At 33.9% G+C, this 20,718-nt stretch overlaps 1 protein-coding gene across 2 annotated transcripts; it reads right to left on the bottom strand.

Moving 5' to 3' along the window:
* Positions 1 to 405: 405 nt before the first annotated feature.
* Positions 406 to 18,936, bottom strand: LOC145321557 (aldehyde dehydrogenase, mitochondrial-like). Of its 2 annotated transcripts, XM_080162984.1 has the most exons (15): positions 18,776 to 18,936; positions 17,259 to 17,394; positions 16,346 to 16,448; positions 11,823 to 11,958; positions 11,147 to 11,248; positions 10,591 to 10,683; positions 9,882 to 9,952; positions 9,352 to 9,454; positions 8,342 to 8,437; positions 6,941 to 7,003; positions 6,428 to 6,531; positions 5,535 to 5,639; positions 5,021 to 5,095; positions 1,122 to 1,188; positions 406 to 759 (listed from the first exon to the last, which is right to left on the bottom strand). In XM_080162984.1, the coding sequence occupies exons 1-15, from the start codon at positions 18,902 to 18,904 to the stop codon at positions 664 to 666; spliced, it is 1,479 nt and encodes a 492-aa protein (XP_080019110.1). In that variant the 5' UTR covers positions 18,905 to 18,936; the 3' UTR covers positions 406 to 663. The 2 variants fall into 2 exon arrangements, with proteins under 2 accessions (XP_080019110.1, XP_080019111.1); XM_080162985.1 differs by lacking the exons at positions 406 to 759; positions 1,122 to 1,188 and adding an exon at positions 3,768 to 3,852.
* Between the last annotated feature and the right edge of the window lie 1,782 nt (positions 18,937 to 20,718).

Here is a 20,718-nt window from a genome sequence, read left to right as displayed (position 1 = left end):
TAAATCATTTCAATGGTGCGCCAAATCAGGGCGCGCCGAATTTCAGCCAAACACAGCGCGGCATTTCGTAAAATGCTGTGCTCTCATTGGTGGAAAGTTGGCTCACTCCGATTTGGCGCACCATAGAAATGATTTAGAGATCCAGCTCAGCATATTTCAGGGTACTCCACACTTTGGGAGGGTTAACCTTCCCTATTAGCTACCAATGTCAGTGGTTAGCTTCTCTTTAGTGGAGAATCGAATCGATAACAGAAGCTCGCGAGATCTTAGCGGTTCAAAAGGCAGACTAATATAACCTAATTCTGTAATAAATTCGAAGGTTGCGTGATTATATTAATAGCGAGGTTTGGTGATAAAAAGTATTTTCTCGGAAAAGTCTACCTTTAACAGAATAATTAACAAATCTTTTTATTAATTAATGTTATATTGATTATCAAAAAGTTTACTTACATAATATATAAATTTAGATTTTTAACCAATTATACATATTTGTTCATTAAGAATATTAAAATCAAGCTTTGATATTCGGAAATAAACTGGAATCACATAAAAATAATTAGGTATACCTATATTACAAGTGAAATATAAGCATCTTAGAAAAACCTATAAAAGATAGGTATACATAAATAATATGTATGATCCAATCATTTAATTTATTTTGATTTAGCTGTTCTTCTCAGTAATGGCAATTGTAACAGTTTTGACTTCTGTGTAAGCTTCAAGTCCATATTCACCCAACTCTCTTCCAATACCAGACATCTAGATAGAGAGATAGAGAGTCATATTGATAGATAGAAAGATAGATAGATTAAGAGATAGATATTCATTCTGATAGATAGTTATATAAATAAATAGTCCTTTAGATAGATAGTCAGATGGTAGATAGTTATGGAAAGGCAACCTCATAACTTTTCTTTCTCAAATACTAGACACATAGACAGAAAGATAGATAATGAAATAGATAGTTGGAAGGCATTAATAAATATTATTCCAACTCTCATGACCCTTTTCTGGACATCTAATAATATTAGATGTTTTCATTGGAGGATTTTTCTAAATTTTTTTAGTTCGAAGATTTTTCTTAATATTTTTTTTTATGTTCATTAATGAAAACAACAAACCTTGTATCCTCCGAAAGGAGCTTGTGAGTGTAGAGCATCATAACAATTAACCCAGACTGTTCCAGCTCTGTAAATATTAGATAATAATAAGATATAGAATAGCTTGTGAGTGCAGAGTATCATAACAATTAACCCAGACTGTTCCAGCTCTGTAAGTATTAGATAATAAGATATAGAATAGCTTGTGAGTGTAGAGTATCATAACAATTAACCCAGACTGTTCCAGCTCTGTAAATATTAGATAATAATAAGATATAGAATAGCTTGTGAGTGTAGAGCATCATAACAATTAACCCAGACTGTTCCAGCTCTGTAAATATTAGATAATAAGATATAGAATAGCTTGTGAGTACAGAGTATCATAACAATTAACCCAGACTGTTCCAGCTCTGTAAATATCAGATAATAAGATATAGAATAGCTTGTGAGTGTAGAGTATCATAACAATTAACCCAGACTGTTCCAGCTCTGTAAATATTAGATAATAAGATATAGAATAGCTTGTGAGTACAGAGTATCATAACAATTAACCCAGACTGTTCCAGCTCTGTAAATATTAGATAATAAGATATAGAATAGCTTGTGAGTGCAGAGTATCATAATAATTAACCCAGACTGTTCCAGCTCTGTAAATATTAAATAATAAGATATAGAGTAGCTTGTGAGTGCAGAGCATCATAACAATTAACCCAGACTGTTCCAGCTCTGTAAATATTATATAATAAGATATAGAATAGCTTGTGAGTGTAGAGCATCATAACAATTAACCCAGACTGTTCCAGCTCTGTAAATATTAGATAATAATAAGATAAAGAATAGCTTGTGAGTGCAGAGTATCATAACAATTAACCCAGACTGTTCCAGCTCTGTAAATATTAGATAATAAGATATAGAATAGCTTGTGAGTGCAGAGCATCATAACAATTAACCCAGACTGTTCCAGCTCTGTAAATATTAGATAATAATAAGATATAGAATAGCTTGTGAGTGCAGAGTATCATAACAATTAACCCAGACTGTTCCAGCTCTGTAAATATTAGATAATAAGATATAGAATAGCTTGTGAGTGTAGAGTATCATAACAATTAACCCAGACTGTTCCAGCTCTGTAAATATTAGATAATAATAAGATATAGAATAGCTTGTGAGTGCAGAGTATCATAACAATTAACCCAGACTGTTCCAGCTCTGTAAATATTAGATAATAATAAGATATAGAATAGCTTGTGAGTGCAGAGTATCATAACAATTAACCCAGACTGTTCCAGCTCTGTAAATATTAGATAATAATAAGATATAGAATAGCTTGTGAGTGCAGAGTATCATAACAATTAACCCAGACTGTTCCAGCTCTGTAAATATTAGATAATAATAAGATATAGAATAGCTTGTGAGTGCAGAGTATCATAACAATTAACCCAGACTGTTCCAGCTCTGTAAATATTAGATAATAAGATATAGAATAGCTTGTGAGTGTAGAGTATCATAACAATTAACCCAGACTGTTCCAGCTCTGTAAATATTAGATAATAATAAGATATAGAATAGCTTGTGAGTGCAGAGTATCATAACAATTAACCCAGACTGTTCCAGCTCTGTAAATATTAGATAATAATAAGATATAGAATAGCTTGTGAGTGCAGAGTATCATAACAATTAACCCAGACTGTTCCAGCTCTGTAAATATTAGATAATAATAAGATATAGAATAGCTTGTGAGTGCAGAGTATCATAACAATTAACCCAGACTGTTCCAGCTCTGTAAATATTAGATAATAAGATATAGAATAGCTTGTGAGTGCAGAGCATCATAACAATTAACCCAGACTGTTCCAGCTCTGTAAATATTAGATAATAATAAGATATAGAATAGCTTGTGAGTGCAGAGTATCATAACAATTAACCCAGACTGTTCCAGCTCTGTAAATATTAGATAATAAGATATAGAATAGCTTGTGAGTGTAGAGTATCATAACAATTAACCCAGACTGTTCCAGCTCTGTAAATATTAGATAATAATAAGATATAGAATAGCTTGTGAGTGCAGAGTATCATAACAATTAACCCAGACTGTTCCAGCTCTGTAAATATTAGATAATAATAAGATATAGAATAGCTTGTGAGTGCAGAGTATCATAACAATTAACCCAGACTGTTCCAGCTCTGTAAATATTAGATAATAATAAGATATAGAATAGCTTGTGAGTGCAGAGTATCATAACAATTAACCCAGACTGTTCCAGCTCTGTAAATATTAGATAATAATAAGATATAGAATAGCTTGTGAGTGCAGAGTATCATAACAATTAACCCAGACTGTTCCAGCTCTGTAAATATTAGATAATAAGATATAGAATAGCTTGTGAGTGTAGAGTATCATAACAATTAACCCAGACTGTTCCAGCTCTGTAAATATTAGATAATAATAAGATATAGAATAGCTTGTGAGTGCAGAGTATCATAACAATTAACCCAGACTGTTCCAGCTCTGTAAATATTAGATAATAATAAGATATAGAATAGCTTGTGAGTGCAGAGTATCATAACAATTAACCCAGACTGTTCCAGCTCTGTAAATATTAGATAATAATAAGATATAGAATAGCTTGTGAGTGCAGAGTATCATAACAATTAACCCAGACTGTTCCAGCTCTGTAAATATTAGATAATAAGATATAGAATAGCTTGTGAGTGCAGAGCATCATAACAATTAACCCAGACTGTTCCAGCTCTGTAAATATTAGATAATAAGATATAGAATAGCTTGTGAGTGTAGAGTATCATAACAATTAACCCAGACTGTTCCAGCTCTGTAAGTATTAGATAATAAGATATAGAATAGCTTGTGAGTGTAGAGCATCATAACAATTAACCCAGACTGTTCCAGCTCTGTAAATATTAGAAAAGATATAGAATAGCTTGTGAGTGCAGTGCATCATAACAATTAACCCAGACTGTTCCAGCTCTGTAAATATTAGATAATAATAAGATATAGAATAGCTTGTGAGTACAGAGTATCATAACAATTAACCCAGACTGTTCCAGCTCTGTAAATATTAGATAATAAGATATAGAATAGCTTGTGAGTACTGAGTATCATAACAATTAACCCAGACTGTTCCAGCTCTGTAAATATTAGATAATAAGATATAGAATAGCTTGTGAGTACAGAGTATTATAACAATTAACCCAGACTGTTCCAGCTCTGTAAATATTAGATAATAATAAGATATAGAATAGCTGTGAGTGCAGAGCATCATAATAATTAACCCAGACTGTTCCAGCTCTGTAAATATTAAATAATAATAAGATATACAATAGCTTGTGCTACTAATGTTAATAGATATCAACTAACTTTCAGGTTAAATGATAATTTCCTCTCGTCTGTTAGTCTGTCTGTTGTCGTTCTTTGTGTTTTAAAAGATAACAAGATTGACAATCTGATGATTAGAATTGCTGGTTGAAGAGTTTTAATTTTTCTTTTTTGGAAACAATTGATCAAAATTCAATGAAATTGTTCATAGTTTTTGAGTTTTAAAAAAAATCTTTGGGTAACAATTTAAGGAACAGTTCAATATCCCTTCACTCCCTGGCTATGAGTGCAAAGAAAGTGTTTAAACTTTTCAACTAATGTGTGCGTGCGCGCGCGTGTGTGTGTGTCTGTGTGCGTAGCCAATTTTTCTTAGTGTTTGGGCCTAAGAAGTCATGGAGTTATTAATATATAAGAAATTATCCTCGAAAACCTCCAGCCTTAATGCCCACACCTCCAACACTACCTCCAAAAGGTCCAAAAGTTAGTACTAAAGATTTTGATAATTGTAGATATCATTCTTTAGTTGTACGTTAATTTAACATCTATTGCCCCATCCTGATTTCTGGTTTATAAATAATATAAATACCTCAAGGAGTTAGAGAGATAGGTGGCATTGTTCAGATTGTTTGTAAATACAGCTGCTGCCAAACCGTAGTTGTTTCTAAATAGATACAAATTCAAATATAACATATAAGGGTGTTAATTTATTATAAATGCAGCCTCAGTCAAACCTCCAACAACCTTATATAAAAGTAACAGTACCAAAGTATCTCGATAACCGCTCAACCGAAAAGGTTCCTATTTACAGTGAAGCTTCTCATAGGTTCTGGGGAGGTCCATAGCTATTTTGAGGGAGGGTACCACAAACCAACGCCACCCCCCAAAAAAATTCAGCTTTTCACCACCTCAAGTTCTCCTAGAAGCCTCTAGAGGCGTAGCCGCTAGTGAAAAAACTTGTTATGGCAAATTAAAAACAATAAAAAAGTCACATATTTTTTATAAAACAAAGAAATACTCGTCCATTTGTAGATTTTTGCAATTTTAAACAGCCCCCCCCCCCCCACACACACACATGTTTTTTTTTAAATGTAGATTCTTACTTGTTAGCTCTCTCGATAACTTCTTCCACAGTGGAGAATTTCTGGATGACCTGGACAGGACCGAAGATTTCCTCACGGCAGATCTTCATGTCGTCAGTCACATCACTAACAAATGATTATTTTCATTGCACATCTTTTTTCTAGAAGTTCTTCTTTACAGTTTAGAGTAAAGGTTTGTAGCTATTTTGGAAGGAGGAAACAACACCCCACCGAGAGAGTCGAAATCAAGCCTTCATTGTATAAAGTGCCCCTAGAGGCGTCTAGGGGCGTAGCCGCTAATATTACAAAAACTATTAATGTTTTTTGTTCGTTTATATCTCGTAGACCAGTAAACAGATACTTTACATGAGGGCTCCTGGCATGGTTTTGGACCATTTTAGTTTAAGATTTTTGTATTGAAATGGTTTTGAGATATTTTTCTGTCCCTCCATTCTCCCTTCAAATACAAATCCCGGATCAACTGCAGTTCACGGTAAAATATTCCTGGTAACGAATATTTCCAAAAATCTATGAATCTTAAAGAGTGCTAGCTGCCAAACGGCTTAACGTACAGATCATGCCCAGACACTGTTTTAAGCGGCATAAGAAGGCCTACAAATAATCTGAAATAGCCATAATTCAATAATGCATAATTATCTCGCAGTGCAGAGAAATGCGCGGAAAAGACCTATTTACGCGTTTTTTCTTCCATGAAGCTTTCCCTGTGCATCATTGGATCTTGGCTATTCCAGATTAGTCCGCTTAAAATAATGTGCGAGTATGATTTTTGGAAATATTCGTTACCAGGAATATTTTACCGTGAACTGCAGTTGATCCCAAATCCCATAGAATATAGGGTCGGAAGTGATAAAAAAGGTGTAATTTAAAAAAGAGGAAAAGATAGAAAATCTTACCTAAAAACAGTGGGCTGAACAAAGAATCCCTTATCTCCCCATTTAGCCCCACCGGCTCTCAAATTAGCTCCCTCGTCAATTCCAGATTTGATGTATCCTAATACCTGAAATACAATAGATATAAATTGAAATACCCTAACATTTAGAATGCCAAATGTATGAAATGTAATATTACTTTTTGATAGTCCTAAATACAGAAATAAAATACAACGATAAATTTTAATGTAATGTACCTGTTCTGGCTATAACAATTATTATTTTAATATTCATAGTTTTTGAAAGAAAAGCTACTCTTTAAGTGTTTGTGTCTGTCTCTGTCATTAATGCTCTATGTCAGATTTGCATTATCATCCTTTTAAAAGAAAAAAAAAATATGCTGCTCTTTTTTAGTAAATTTGTGGAATGAAGTATTTTTGTCTTCGATTTTGCTTACAATATCAAAGATCTTTGCTAATATTGTACGTAAGCGTCCTAGTTTAAAGTAATAAATAGGTACAATTTCATATACCATACCTTATTAAATTGTTCTTCATCAACTTGAGGGCCCTGTTCAACTTTGTCAAAAGGATTTCCAACCTTAATAATTTTAAGTTATTTTTACTTTTGTAGCAAACTTAATTATTTCCAGGAATATAAAGAGGTAAGTAATAGCCGATAAATTGATGTGCATCTCTAATGATGATAAGATAAGAATCTAGGGGGCTAGGTGTCGCTTCGGGTACTAGACCTCTTCTCCACGCACCTTGAAACATACTCCGCTTATGATTGCAGTGTAAAGCGTCCATTCACCCATCAGACAACCAACTCTCTGAGATGCACGACCTTTGTCTGAGAAGTCCCAACTGTGCATGGTAACGAGTTGCGCCTGTTTTGGGCCAAGGCATTTCCCCCACTCTAACTATTTACGTCGCGCATCTGACATAGTAGCAGTGGGAACCATTTTTAACGTTTTTAGTTATGACACGGTGTCGGACCGAGATTCGAACCTATCACCTTCCCGACGACGAGCGAATGCGCTACATGTTGAGCCACGGTCGCGGGTTTATCCCTAATGATGATACACAAAATTAACCTACAGTAGATTACAACTAGTTGTTGAAACGTTTGGATACTAACTAAATTAACCAACAAAAAAGTCTCCAAAGTTGCTAAGCCAACGAATAAGAAATGTTTATTTTAAAACTTTGGGGACTAGTGTGATAGACATCCAAATGTCCCCTCTCTCCCTGATAATTTCATAGAAGCTTTGGAATAGTATAGTCAAGCAAGCAATATATATAGGCATTTTATTACAGAGTTAAAAACAAAAAAATTTGTTAAAATCTTCAAGCAGTTGCATTTTCAAGTTTACAAATATCGAAAAAAAAGCATATTTCAGAGATTTTAAGCAGCACGTAAAAACATACACATTTAAGCTTTAATAAATATTACTTTAAAATTTTAAAAACTTGTTGCAAATTGATAATTGCGTAACATATAATCTAGATATCTTCTATTACTCAATACGTTAACAAATTACAAGTTGCTGTTCAAAGTTGTATCAATATACATATATGTAATGAATTATATAGTTAACCAATAAGATTTTGCTATACAATGTACTGGGAAGTTTTATAACCCTTTTGAGGGAGGGACCAACACCTTCCCAAGAGAAATCACCCCTAATTTTTTTCTTTTTCTTTTTAAAACTAAATTGTAAGTGGGGGAGGTTATACTCCCCCCCCCCCCCCTAAAGTCCTCTAAATGCGAATCCGCTAGTATCTAGCAGATCTATATTTTTTTTAAACTTCTGTATTGTCTCAAATCAGATTTAGGGCAAATATTTCTGGGTGTGGGGAAGGGTTGGTCGACCCACATTACTAAAATGTCTTTAAAAATATTTTCCCTTTAGCCAATAAAATAAATTCAATGCACCTTTCTATCCTTAGCTCTTGCAGCGGCCTTCTCAACAAACTTGTCATAGATACCTTCCTGAACCATCAGTCTTGATCCGGCACAGCAACATTGACCCTACAATTATATCAAATTCGGGCTTGGTAACATTTGGCTTAATATCATGAATGAAATAAGTGGTTGTATGTCTATAAGCTTAGTGTAAACAAAATGTAAGAATTGTCATTTGCAATCATGGCTGTTCTTTTAGTTGAATGTTGCCTAAAAATCAGAACTGATGACCAAAATCAGCTGTTCTTGCATCATTGAACAAAAAATTCCTAATGGGACATTTTAGGTAGTATTTTAAGTAATAGTCATCTTGAAATTTATACTGATAACCAATGATGAATGTTATTTACCGGGCTGAAGAAGAGGGCAAAATAAGCAATATCATGTTCATGTAGTTTTTCACTTAAGAAGTTAACTCAAAATTAACACTGATGATTAATTATAGCTGTTCTTTACCTGGTTGAAAAATAAGGCCAAATGAGCCATCTCTGTGCCAGTATCTAGATCAGCATTGCAGTCAATACTGTTTTTACTTGAAAGTTTAGCTCAAATCTGCACTGATGACCAATAATGACTGTTCTTTACCTGATTGAAGAAAAGAGCAAAATGAGCCTTCTCTACTGCATTATCTAGATCTGCATTGAAATCAAGACTGTTTTCCACTTGAAAAGTAAGCTCAAAATCTACACTGATGACCTATTATGGCTGTTTTTTACCTGGTTGAAGAAAAGGGCAAAATGAGCCATCTCTACACAATATCAAGTTCGGCATACCAGTCATGACTCTTCATTACTTAAAACTGATGTTGTCTTAACATCGGCACTGATGACATACTATGGCTGTTCTTTACCTGATAGAAGGAAAGAGCAAAATGAACCATCTTTTCAGCAGTATCAAGGTTACCATAGCAAAATGAATCTTCGCTACTTTAGGTGGTGTCTCGAAATCGGCACTTATGACTGATTGTTACCGTTTTTTACCTGGTTGAAGAAAAGGGCAAAATGAGCCATCTCTACAGCAGTATCTAAGTCAGCATCGTCCAATACAATCAGAGGACTCTTACCACCCAACTCTAGAGTAACCCTAAACATAATAGCTTAGTTAATTGATTTCAAAGACATCAAAACAAGAGCGATACCAAAGTGAGCAGGGTTGAGAAAATATTTAATTTCTCATATTTATAGAGTTTATTTACTTCCTTACATGATAGATATTCTAATATGATGCTTATTTATATAAATTTGTCATATGTAAAGCAACTATTTGGTAGATTATATTACAAGGAAGCAAAATAAGATAAAATATTAACTTAATTAAGTATTTCTATACAGGTTAGGTTAAGATATGAATATACAAAAAGACCCCCGCAGGGGTTAGGCATTCAAAAACCTATTAGATAGTTAAAATAGGTTAGGTTAGGTTAAGTTTCCACTCCGACGTTTAGGACTCCTGTGTTTGTCCTAGGACCAGATTTTCAATTAATATTGATATATTGAGATTAGAAAATTACTTTTTAAGGTTAGTTCTACCGGCAGCCTGTTGAATGATGTGACCAACTTCAGTTGAACCAGTGAAGGCAACCTAAGAATATAAATTTATCGCATTATATTATAGAGTTTTTCGAGTAAAACTAAAAACTTTAAGAGTAAATTTTTGTTTATTTGCCTGAGCTAGTAAAATATGAATATAATTCTTTTTCATGGAAAATTATATTTTTAGTGATCTTTTAGTTTTACATGGAGTAAGTTTTAATCGATTGAAAATTCACCGGATTCATAAAAGTACTAGAAAAAAATTGCAAAGCTTTTTAGATCCTTCTTAAGCCTCAAACTGGGTTATTGGTTACCAACTAAAATAGTTACATAAAAAATATGGTAAAAATTATCCATACTTAATATTACTTTCAATACTTATCCATAGATAAATATAAGATAAATACCAATCAAAAGCTAACAATAATAGTTATTTCTCGCATCGTATTATAAACGGCTTTCCGCGGATATAGAAAGTACAATTATGAGATTAAAACTAGTTTTTTTAGCCCCGAGGTGCCGAAGGCGCCGGCTAAAAAACTGGTTTTAATCGTATGATTGTACATTTCTATATTCGTAGAAAGCTGGATAAAATACGATGCTAGACATAGTTTTTTCGTATGGATGAGAACCGGTTCCTATCCACCGGATTCGAATGAATACGAGAAAAACATAACTATTAATGACCTTATCAATATCCATATGTTCCGAGATGGCGGCTCCAGCAGTAGGTCCAAATCCAGCCAAAACATTCACAACACCAGCTGGGAATCCGGCTTCCTAGATTTATGAAAATTAAATGTAAAGGTTTCGTGATTTTTGTTTTGTTTTTAAAATGGTGGAATAGGGATGAACCATATCTTTCCTGTTACCCTAAGATATTTTTGAAGGTGTAAGTGAAGAATGGAATCCTAATATATTCAAAATGGCTTTCGCCTCAATACCCATTCCCCGCAACAACCCCCCCCCCCCCCCTCAAATTCAATATAAACTATAAACCAAATTCTGTTTACTTCCCTTAAACTTTGAAACCCCTGATCCCCCTCCCCCCCCCCAAAAAAAGAGTTTTAAAAATACGTCAGATTACCCCCAATACAAAAAAAATCCTGGACATTCTTGCTTAAATCTGTACTTATTTTTTCAAATCATTACCCAGGTATAACATTTACAACAATTAATTAAATTTTAGTTGGTTTCGAATCATTATTAAATAAGAAATACACTAAAATTTCTATTAAAATACCTTGATGAGAGAGCAGACATACAGACCAGTCAATGGGGTTTGTTCAGCCAGCTTCATGACAACACAGTTACCCATAGCAAGGGCTGGCCCAAGCTTCCATGCCTGAAAAAAAGATTTATTATGAATTTTCGATAAATTAAATAGATATTTTTAATAAAATGAAATTTTCCTTATATTATTAGTCTTGGGTTGAGATGGATCAATAGCTTTTAAAACCCTTATGAAAAGGATCTTAATGTTTGTCTGTCTGTCTGTATCAAAGGATCACGTTAACAGCTAGACCAACCTTATTCTACTTTACTGTGAAACATCTCATAGGTCCAGGAAAGGTTTATAGCTATTTTGGAAGAGGATACCGCAACGAATTCAAGAGAAAAATATACTACCCCCTACAATTTTTTTTTACTTTTTCTGTTGATCTAAAATTGAAAGTGAAGGATCGACTTAACCCTCCTACCCCTCACTCAAGTGCCGCTAGGTGCCTCTAGGGGCGTAGCTGCTAATCATTAAATAAACAATCGATTTATTGTTACTCAGATCATGATAATAAAAAGATACTCACAGCTGGCTCATATAACGATACCCTCCATCTACCCACTTTACCCCATCCCCTCCCATCCTAATGGATGGACTAACTAACAAATAAATGAGGTTCACATATTCTATAGCCATTAACCTGCATGAGTAGAGGAAAGTTCCATGGGATAATCTGTCCACACACCCCCACAGGCTCATGACGGGTGTAGCACAGATATTTTCCATCCAGGGGAATAGTCTTGCCATGGTTCTTGTCCGCATAACCAGCATAGTACCTGGATTATATTTTTTAACTTTTAAAGTCAAGATATATGATTTTACTGATAAATTGTTTTCAATTTAGAATTAAGATATTTTTCTTCTAAGTTCTATTAGATACTTTTCCCTCACCATTTGGACCCTTTGTATCTGAAAGGGGGGGGGGGGGTTCAGAAAAAAAGAACAAAACCAAACCTTAAATCTAGAAAAAGGAGGATCCAAGGAGCTTAGTGAATCTTCCCCGTATAGAGAATACAATTGATTCAGTGGTCAACGAGATCTTAACATTCAGTAAAAAAAAACTTACTACTTTATATAATAGTATTAACTACAAGGAATCTAAAGGGATAAGGCAACGGCCTATCAGTTAATGAACACCCCCAATATGATGATAAACAAAATTACCCCTTCTGTGGATTACAATTAGTTTTTAAAATCTTGGACATTCAACTAAATGAACCAACCAATAAAAATTCAATTAACGTCCAAAAATTTGGGGACTAGTGTAATAAACAGTCCAATGTTCCCTCCCTCTCTGATTTACTAAGTACCTGATACACTTGATAGAGAGATCCAGATCAATGTTGTAAGCATCACTGAATATCTTACTACTAACCTGATACACTTGATAGATAGATCCAGATCAATGTTGTAAGCATCACTGAATGGCTTACTACTAACCTGATACACTTGATAGATAGATCCAGATCAATATTGTAAGCATCACTGAATGTCTTACTACTAACCTGATACACTTGATAGATAGATCCAGATCAATGTTGTAAGCATCACTGAATATCTTACTACTAACCTGATACACTTGATAGATAGATCCAGATCAATGTTGTAAGCATCACTGAATATCTTACTACTAACCTGATACACTTGATAGAGAGATCCAGATCAATGTTGTAAGCATCACTGAATATCTTACTACTAACCTGATACACTTGATAGATAGATCAAGATCAATATTGTAAGCATCACTGAATATCTTACTACTAACCTGATACACTTGATAGATAGATCCAGATCAATGTTGTAAGCATCACTGAATGGCTTACTACTAACCTGATACACTTGATAGAGAGGTCCAGATCAATGTTGTAAGCATCACTGAATGGCTTACTACTAACCTGATACACTTGATAGATAGATCCAGATCAATATTGTAAGCATCACTGAATGTCTTACTACTAACCTGATACACTTGATAGATAGATCCAGATCAATGTTGTAAGCATCACTGAATATCTTACTACTAACCTGATACACTTGATAGATAGATCCAGATCAATGTTGTAAGCATCACTGAATATCTTACTACTAACCTGATACACTTGATAGAGAGATCCAGATCAATGTTGTAAGCATCACTGAATATCTTACTACTAACCTGATACACTTGATAGATAGATCAAGATCAATATTGTAAGCATCACTGAATATCTTACTACTAACCTGATACACTTGATAGATAGATCCAGATCAATGTTGTAAGCATCACTGAATGGCTTACTACTAACCTGATACACTTGATAGAGAGGTCCAGATCAATGTTGTAAGCATCACTGAATGGCTTACTACTAGTACTAACCTGATACACTTGATAGAGAGGTCCAGATCAATGTTGTAAGCATCACTGAATGGCTTACTACTAACCTGATACACTTGATAGAGAGGTCCAGATCAATGTTGTAAGCATCACTGAATGGCTTACTACTAACCTGATACACTTGATAGATAGATCCAGATCAATGTTGTAAGCATCACTGAATATCTTACTACTAACCTGATACACTTGATAGATAGATCAAGATCAATGTTGTAAGCATCACTGAATATCTTACTACTAACCTGATACACTTGATAGAGAGGTCCAGATCAATGTTGTAAGCATCACTGAATGGCTTACTACTAACCTGATACACTTGATAGATAGATCAAGATCAATATTGTAAGCATCACTGAATATCTTACTACTAACCTGATACACTTGATAGATAGATCCAGATCAATGTTGTAAGCATCACTGAATATCTTACTACTAACCTGATACACTTGATAGATAGATCCAGATCAATGTTGTAAGCATCACTGAATGGCTTACTACTAACCTGATACACTTGATAGAGAGATCAAGATCAATGTTGTAAGCATCACTGAATATCTTACTACTAACCTGATACACTTGATAGAGAGATCCAGATCAATGTTGTAAGCATCACTGAATGGCTTACTACTAACCTGATACACTTGATAGATAGATCAAGATCAATGTTGTAAGCATCACTGAATATCTTACTACTAACCTGATACACTTGATAGATAGATCCAGATCAATGTTGTAAGCATCACTGAATATCTTACTACTAACCTGATACACTTGATAGATAGATCCAGATCAATGTTGTAAGCATCACTGAATGGCTTACTGCTAACCTGATACACTTGATAGATAGATCCAGATCAATGTTGTAAGCATCACTGAATATCTTACTACTAACCTGATACACTTGATAGAGAGATCCAGATCAATGTTGTAAGCATCACTGAATGGCTTACTACTAACCTGATACACTTGATAGATAGATCCAGATCAATATTGTAAGCATCACTGAATATCTTACTACTAACCTGATACACTTGATAGATAGATCCAGATCAATGTTGTAAGCATCACTGAATATCTTACTACTAACCTGATACACTTGATAGATAGATCCAGATCAATGTTGTAAGCATCACTGAATGGCTTACTGCTAACCTGATACACTTGATAGATAGATCCAGATCAATGTTGTAAGCATCACTGAATATCTTACTACTAACCTGATACACTTGATAGAGAGATCCAGATCAATGTTGTAAGCATCACTGAATATCTTACTACTAACCTGATACACTTGATAGAGAGATCCAGATCAATGTTGTAAGCATCACTGAATATCTTACTACTAACCTGATACACTTGATAGATAGATCCAGATCAATGTTGTAAGCATCACTGAATGGCTTACTACTAACCTGATACACTTGATAGAGAGGTCCAGATCAATGTTGTAAGCATCACTGAATGGCTTACTACTAACCTGATACACTTGATAGAGAGGTCCAGATCAATGTTGTAAGCATCACTGAATATCTTACTACTAACCTGATACACTTGATAGAGAGGTCCAGATCAATGTTGTAAGCATCACTGAATGGCTTACTACTAACCTGATACACTTGATAGAGAGATCCAGATCAATATTGTAAGCATCACTGAATATCTTACTACTAACCTGATACACTTGATAGAGAGGTCCAGATCAATGTTGTAAGCATCACTGAATATCTTACTACTAACCTGATACACTTGATAGATAGATCCAGATCAATGTTGTAAGCATCACTGAATGGCTTACTGCTAACCTGATACACTTGATAGAGAGATCAAGATCAATGTTGTAAGCATCACTGAATATCTTACTACTAACCTGATACACTTGATAGATAGATCCAGATCAATGTTGTAAGCATCACTGAATATCTTACTACTAACCTGATACACTTGATAGAGAGATCCAGATCAATATTGTAAGCATCACTGAATATCTTACTACTAACCTGATACACTTGATAGAGAGATCCAGATCAATGTTGTAAGCATCACTGAATATCTTACTACTAACCTGATACACTTGATAGATAGATCCAGATCAATGTTGTAAGCATCACTGAATATCTTACTACTAACCTGATACACTTGATAGATAGATCCAGATCAATATTGTAAGCATCACTGAATGGCTTACTACTAACCTGATACACTTGATAGAGAGGTCCAGATCAATGTTGTAAGCATCACTGAATATCTTACTACTAACCTGATACACTTGATAGATAGATCCAGATCAATGTTGTAAGCATCACTGAATATCTTACTACTAGTACTAACCTGATACACTTGATAGATAGATCCAGATCAATGTTGTAAGCATCACTGAATATCTTACTACTAACCTGATACACTTGATAGAGAGATCCAGATCAATGTTGTAAGCATCACTGAATGGCTTACTGCTAACCTGATACACTTGATAGATAGATCCAGATCAATGTTGTAAGCATCACTGAATATCTTACTACTAACCTGATACACTTGATAGAGAGATCCAGATCAATGTTGTAAGCATCACTGAATGGCTTACTACTAGTACTAACCTGATACACTTGATAGAGAGATCCAGATCAATGTTGTAAGCATCACTGAATATCTTACTACTAACCTGATACACTTGATAGATAGATCCAGATCAATGTTGTAAGCATCACTGAATATCTTACTACTAACCTGATACACTTGATAGATAGATCCAGATCAATGTTGTAAGCATCACTGAATGGCTTACTACTAACCTGATACACTTGATAGAGAGATCCAGATCAATGGTGTAAGCATCACTGAATGGCTTGCCATTGTCCAGAGTCTCCAGGGAGGCCAGGTACTCCCTATCACGTTCTGAAAAATACAGGGATCTTAAGGGATAAGACAACAGGTGATAAATTGATATACTATTCTTACTATAATTTTCAAAACTTTCTTTCTGTGTATTAATATTATTGGTGAAAAAGTTAGGACAGTGAAGGTTTGTACAACTTAATCTACATTTTAAAAAGTACTCAAAGATTTTTAAGGCAACATTTGACACATTTCTTTGGTAAACTTTTTTAGTAATTATCTTAATACTTAGTAATTAATCTTAATGAATCTGATTATCAAAAAAAAATTAAGTAATAATTAAGCGGCTAGCGGCTTATTTTGGAATGGCTACTAAAGCTTAGCGGGAAAAGAAAGAAAATATATCAACTGCTAATTTCTTTGTTTTGCAGTAGCTAAATACTGTGTTATGCAAGGGTCTAAAGAAAAAGACAATGGTCGATAAATTGATGTACATCCCAAATGATGTTGCAAAAGTTACCCTTCTTTAGATTACACTTAGTGATTGTAACGTTAGACACTCAACTTATATAATAACCAACCAATCAAAATCAAATAAAAGTCCCCAAAGTTGGTAAGCCAACAAATAAGAAAACGTTATTGTAAAACATTGGGGACTAGCTGTAATAAACAGCCCAATGTCCCCTACCTCCCTCAGCTGGATCTTTAAATCATTTTAGTGGTGAGCCAGTTCGGGGTGAGCCAACTTTTCACCAATGAAGGCACAGCATTTTCTGAAATGCCGCGCTGTGATTGGCTGAAATTCGGCTCACCCCGATCTGGCTCACCACTAAAATGATTTAAAGATCCAGCTCAGGTGTTATGTCTTACCCATCAAATCTGCCAGCTTGTAGAGGAGATGTCCTCTTTCACTGGCGTCCATTGTCCTCCAGGGGCTGCCAAGCTTGAATGCTTCTTTAGCAGCTTTTACAGCCTTGTCTACATCCATCTTGTCTGCTTCTTGTACCTTTAGTTTTAATTTATTTAGATAAGAAACCAGCAAATTTAAATTCATTAATACTACATACAAAATAGGATATACTTATTAAATGTAATGTTTAAATGGCAAATAGTCTAGTAATTGTAAATCGTACAATATTTATGCACATTTTATTAATTCGTTTGCTAAAAACTTAATGGAGTTTATTTCAAACATTTAAATTTTGATATACAGAAGGGATAATTTTGTCTTAATTCCATTGTCTTATCCCTTGAGATTCCTGATATTAAGTTAAAGAATGGTATTTGATGGAAAAGCCATTCGTTATAGAAACTGCGATAATGGATATCTATAATACAAAGTAGAACGATGTCTGTCTGTTTGTTTGTCTGTTTGTCTGTGTGTCTGTTTGTCTGTTTGTTTGTAGCAAAGGATCTCGCTAACCGCTGAACCGATCGGGTTTTCCTTTACAGGGTAGCTTCTCATAGGTCCCGGGAAGGTTTATAACTATTTTCTTGGGGGGTGGGACACCCCCAACCCCCCCAAAAAATTTTAAAAAAAAAACCCAAAAAATTTATCTTTTTAAAACTAAAATAAAAATAGTGCGGTCGACTTCCCCCCCCCCACAGAAATTTTTTTTTAGATTTATTTTTTGAAATCTAAATTACAAAAAATTAGTTTCATCAAACCTCCTGGGGTAAAGCCCCTAGAGGCTAGGGGCGAAGCCGCTAGTATATAATAAGTGAATATTATTAAAGGGGAATTTTTGTCGTCAATTTAGGTTGCTAATAAAGTTATTAGCTATTGGTCAATGCTTTAGAGAATAGGGTAAAGTCATGAGCGGGTTAGATGGGGGATATTGTAATAATTTACACCAGAAAGAATAATTTTATTAGAGTAAGCGAAAATCTTGTACAATATCCAATTATATATATCCATTCCTGCTATACTTGATAAAACACAAACAGAGAGAGGAGACAATGGGCTGTTTATTACACAAGTCCCCAAAGTTTTATAATAATGTTTTCTTATACGTTAGCTTAAAAACATTAGGGACTTTTTAAAATTTTTATTGGTTTATTCATTAAATTGAGTGTTTAAACGTTTAAGCCACTTATTTTGATTTACAGAAGGAGTAATTTTGTTCATTATCATTGGGGATGTACATCAATTTATCGGCCATTGTCTTATCCCTCCACTTAGTCCCCAAAGTTTTAAAATTACGTTTTCTTTTTCGTTAGCTCAACAACATTGGGGACTTTCTTAAATTTTGATTGGTTGATTCATTAAGTTTAATGTTCAAACGTTTCAACCACTAATTGTAATCTACAGAAAAGGTATTTTTGTGCTTTATCAATTGATCTGCCATTGTCTTATCCCTCTAGATCCCTGAATTAAAGCGACACACCTGACATATTTGCTCTCCAGTGGCTGGGTTGAGGGTGGGGAAGGTCTTGCCACTCTCAGCGTTGACAAACTCGTTGTTGATGAACAGCTGGGTGTACTTCACCTCGGGGTTGGGGATGCCTGCAGCCATGGTGTAAGCTCTGAAATTCAATTGGATTTGAGGTTTATCAACAATAGTTATTTATTGTATTGTTTTCCGCGGATATCAAAATGAAAAATTACAAGATTAAAACCAGTTTTGTTAGCCTGGGCCTTCGGCCTTCATTTATTTTATGGTTTTTATTTAAATATTCGTGGAAAATTGTTTAACTACATATCATAGCTATGCACAGTTGTTTAATTCTTTGCCATTTTATACTACAATAAGCCTTACAAATAGAAATATTATTAACGCTGTTCTAATAATAACCATATAAAAAAGATTTTTATCTTGATATATAGATATTTCACGGTACAACGTACATATGTATTTTTACATTTTACAACAAAATACATTTACTAATAAAGTAAAGGACGGACGAAATGACGTACAACATACCTTAATTAAAGAGTAACCTCGCCTCGATTAAAAAAATCAGCTTTCTTGAAATAAATAAATCTTTATGTAATAGAAGTAACATTGATTTAATCATGAAATTTGAAACTTGTGCTGACTTACATTCATAAATAACACTTTATACGATAATAAATTAAAAAACTTTTTTACTTTGCTATTATATAATAAAAATATAATTAAACTTTTAAAAACGTAGAGTTTAACAGTTGACAGGATCTAATTGCCTCTTGAAAAAGTAAACAATGCTGTAGAAAATAATCTATATATGCTTTGTTGGTTATTGGAGAATTATGATATCTGAATAACAAATTCATGATTTAGACACAAGTGTCAAGACGTAATTGACACTTTGTATTGCTAATATATCAGTATATCAAACATAGAAAAAAACATCCATAATATGAAACCTCAATAATTCCAACAAAGGATCACTGACATATTTAAATTAACAACGCATTTAAGCTGAAGTTAAAAATTCTAAACCAAAAAAAGAATTATTTTAAATTGCTAGAGATTCAATTAAAAAGTTCTAAAAAGCAAAATGCATTAAGTTTATTTCAAGCAGAGTTTTTATGCTTAAAACTTAAGACAGACGAACAAACGTCACTTCACATCACTTAATAATAACTAAATTCACAACAATAAACCGCATATGTTTTTAAATTGTTTAATGAAATAAACATTTACAAATAACATAAAATAGTTTTTAAAATGAAAAGAACAGCAGAATTTCAGTCAAATTACATGTTAATATTACTGTTATTCTAGGGTTTTACATTTTATTAGAAATCACAATTGAAACTAGACTCAAAACTAGAAAATTTTATAATCTAGTGTACATATGTTATACAGTCAAACAAAATATAGAAACTGCCCAGCCCTGCTCTTTTTCAATCTCTCTTTCTCTCTCTATTTCTCTTTTTCACTCTCTTTCTCTTCCCTTCTCTCTCCTCTCTCTCTATCTCTCTCTATCTCTCTCTCTCTCTCTCTCTCTCTCTATCTCTCTTTCTCTCTATCTCTCTCTCTCTTTCTCTCTCTTTCTCTCTCTCTCTTTCTCTCTCACTCTCTCTCTCTATCTTTCTCTCTCTCTCAGCGCTTTCTCCCCTTATCTTCCTCTATCTATCAACCAACCCAAAACAGTCCTCATATTAGACCAAAAACTTCAGACCAATAAGACCAATTCGATTTTAAAACATAAAAAAGCATACACGGTTACTAAGTAATGCCAGATAGTTTTTGTTGTCCTTCATGAAGCAATGGGGCACTGAGTTTTTCTGGAGACCTGGAGTGCAAAAAACCTGCAGGATAACACCTGGAACCTTAATTAAACATTTTTTTTCTTCAATATTATAAGATATTTTTGTACTTCAACTAATTACAATTCTTAA

This window comes from Acartia tonsa, chromosome 6 (genome assembly GCF_053477335.1).
Source record: "Acartia tonsa isolate MP-2025a chromosome 6, ASM5347733v1, whole genome shotgun sequence".
Lineage (NCBI taxonomy): Eukaryota > Metazoa > Arthropoda > Copepoda > Calanoida > Acartiidae > Acartia > Acartia tonsa.
Note: the sequence above shows the minus strand (reverse complement) of the source record. Positions and strands in the feature narration are given on the sequence as shown.

Bases quoted from the DNA above. Each gene is read 5' to 3' on its own strand.
- LOC145321557 (XM_080162984.1), bottom strand. From the start codon at position 18,904: ATGGCTGCAGGCATCCCCAACCCCGAGGTGAAGTACACCCAGCTGTTC. The intron at 9,953-10,590 runs GTCATTAATAGT...TTATATTCTTAG, and splicing joins AACATATGGATATTGATAAG to GTTGCCTTCACTGGTTCAAC. The intron at 760-1,121 runs GTTTGTTGTTTT...CTCTCTATCTAG, and splicing joins CTCCTTTCGGAGGATACAAG to ATGTCTGGTATTGGAAGAGA.